At 60.5% G+C, this 405-nt stretch overlaps 1 protein-coding gene across 1 annotated transcript in view; it reads right to left on the reverse strand.

Moving 5' to 3' along the window:
* EMH_0042160 (uncharacterized protein) overlaps positions 1-405 on the reverse strand; it is a gene marked incomplete at both ends in the record, with an annotated part of 3,717 nt that overhangs the window by 3,177 nt on the left and 135 nt on the right. The window contains one exon of the mRNA XM_013495707.1: positions 54-403. Within this exon, the coding sequence (XP_013351161.1) occupies positions 54-403 (350 nt within the window). The remainder of the gene's footprint in view (positions 1-53; positions 404-405) is intronic.

The raw sequence follows: 405 nt of genomic DNA on the forward strand, positions 1-405 counted from the left end.
ACAGCAGCAGCAGCAGCAGCAGCAGCAGCAGCGGCAGCAGCAGCAGGACGCACCGGTGGGGTTGTTGTTATCTAGGGCCCAGAGGGTTTTGAGAGAATCTTCTGCTTCCTGCATGCGGCCGAGCTGCAGAGACACCCGGCAGCGGAGCGCATGCAGCTCGCTGTCTGCGCTGTTGTGCTGCAGCGCTTGCTGACACACTGCTGCTGCTGCTGCTGCTGCATCTTTGTTTTGCTGCAGCAGCAAACGCGCCAAGTGCTTCGATACGTCACACAACAGCTGCTTCTTCTCGCTCAATACCACACCCCTGCTGCTGCTGCTGCTGCTGCTGCTGCTGATGCTGCTGCTGCTGCTGCTGCTGGAGAGGCGTGGGGTCCTGCTGGGATCAGACACCATCGACAGCAGCTT

This window comes from Eimeria mitis, genomic scaffold, assembly GCF_000499745.2.
Source record: "Eimeria mitis Houghton genomic scaffold, Emh_scaff1705, whole genome shotgun sequence".
In the NCBI taxonomy this organism is placed as follows: domain Eukaryota; phylum Apicomplexa; class Conoidasida; order Eucoccidiorida; family Eimeriidae; genus Eimeria; species Eimeria mitis.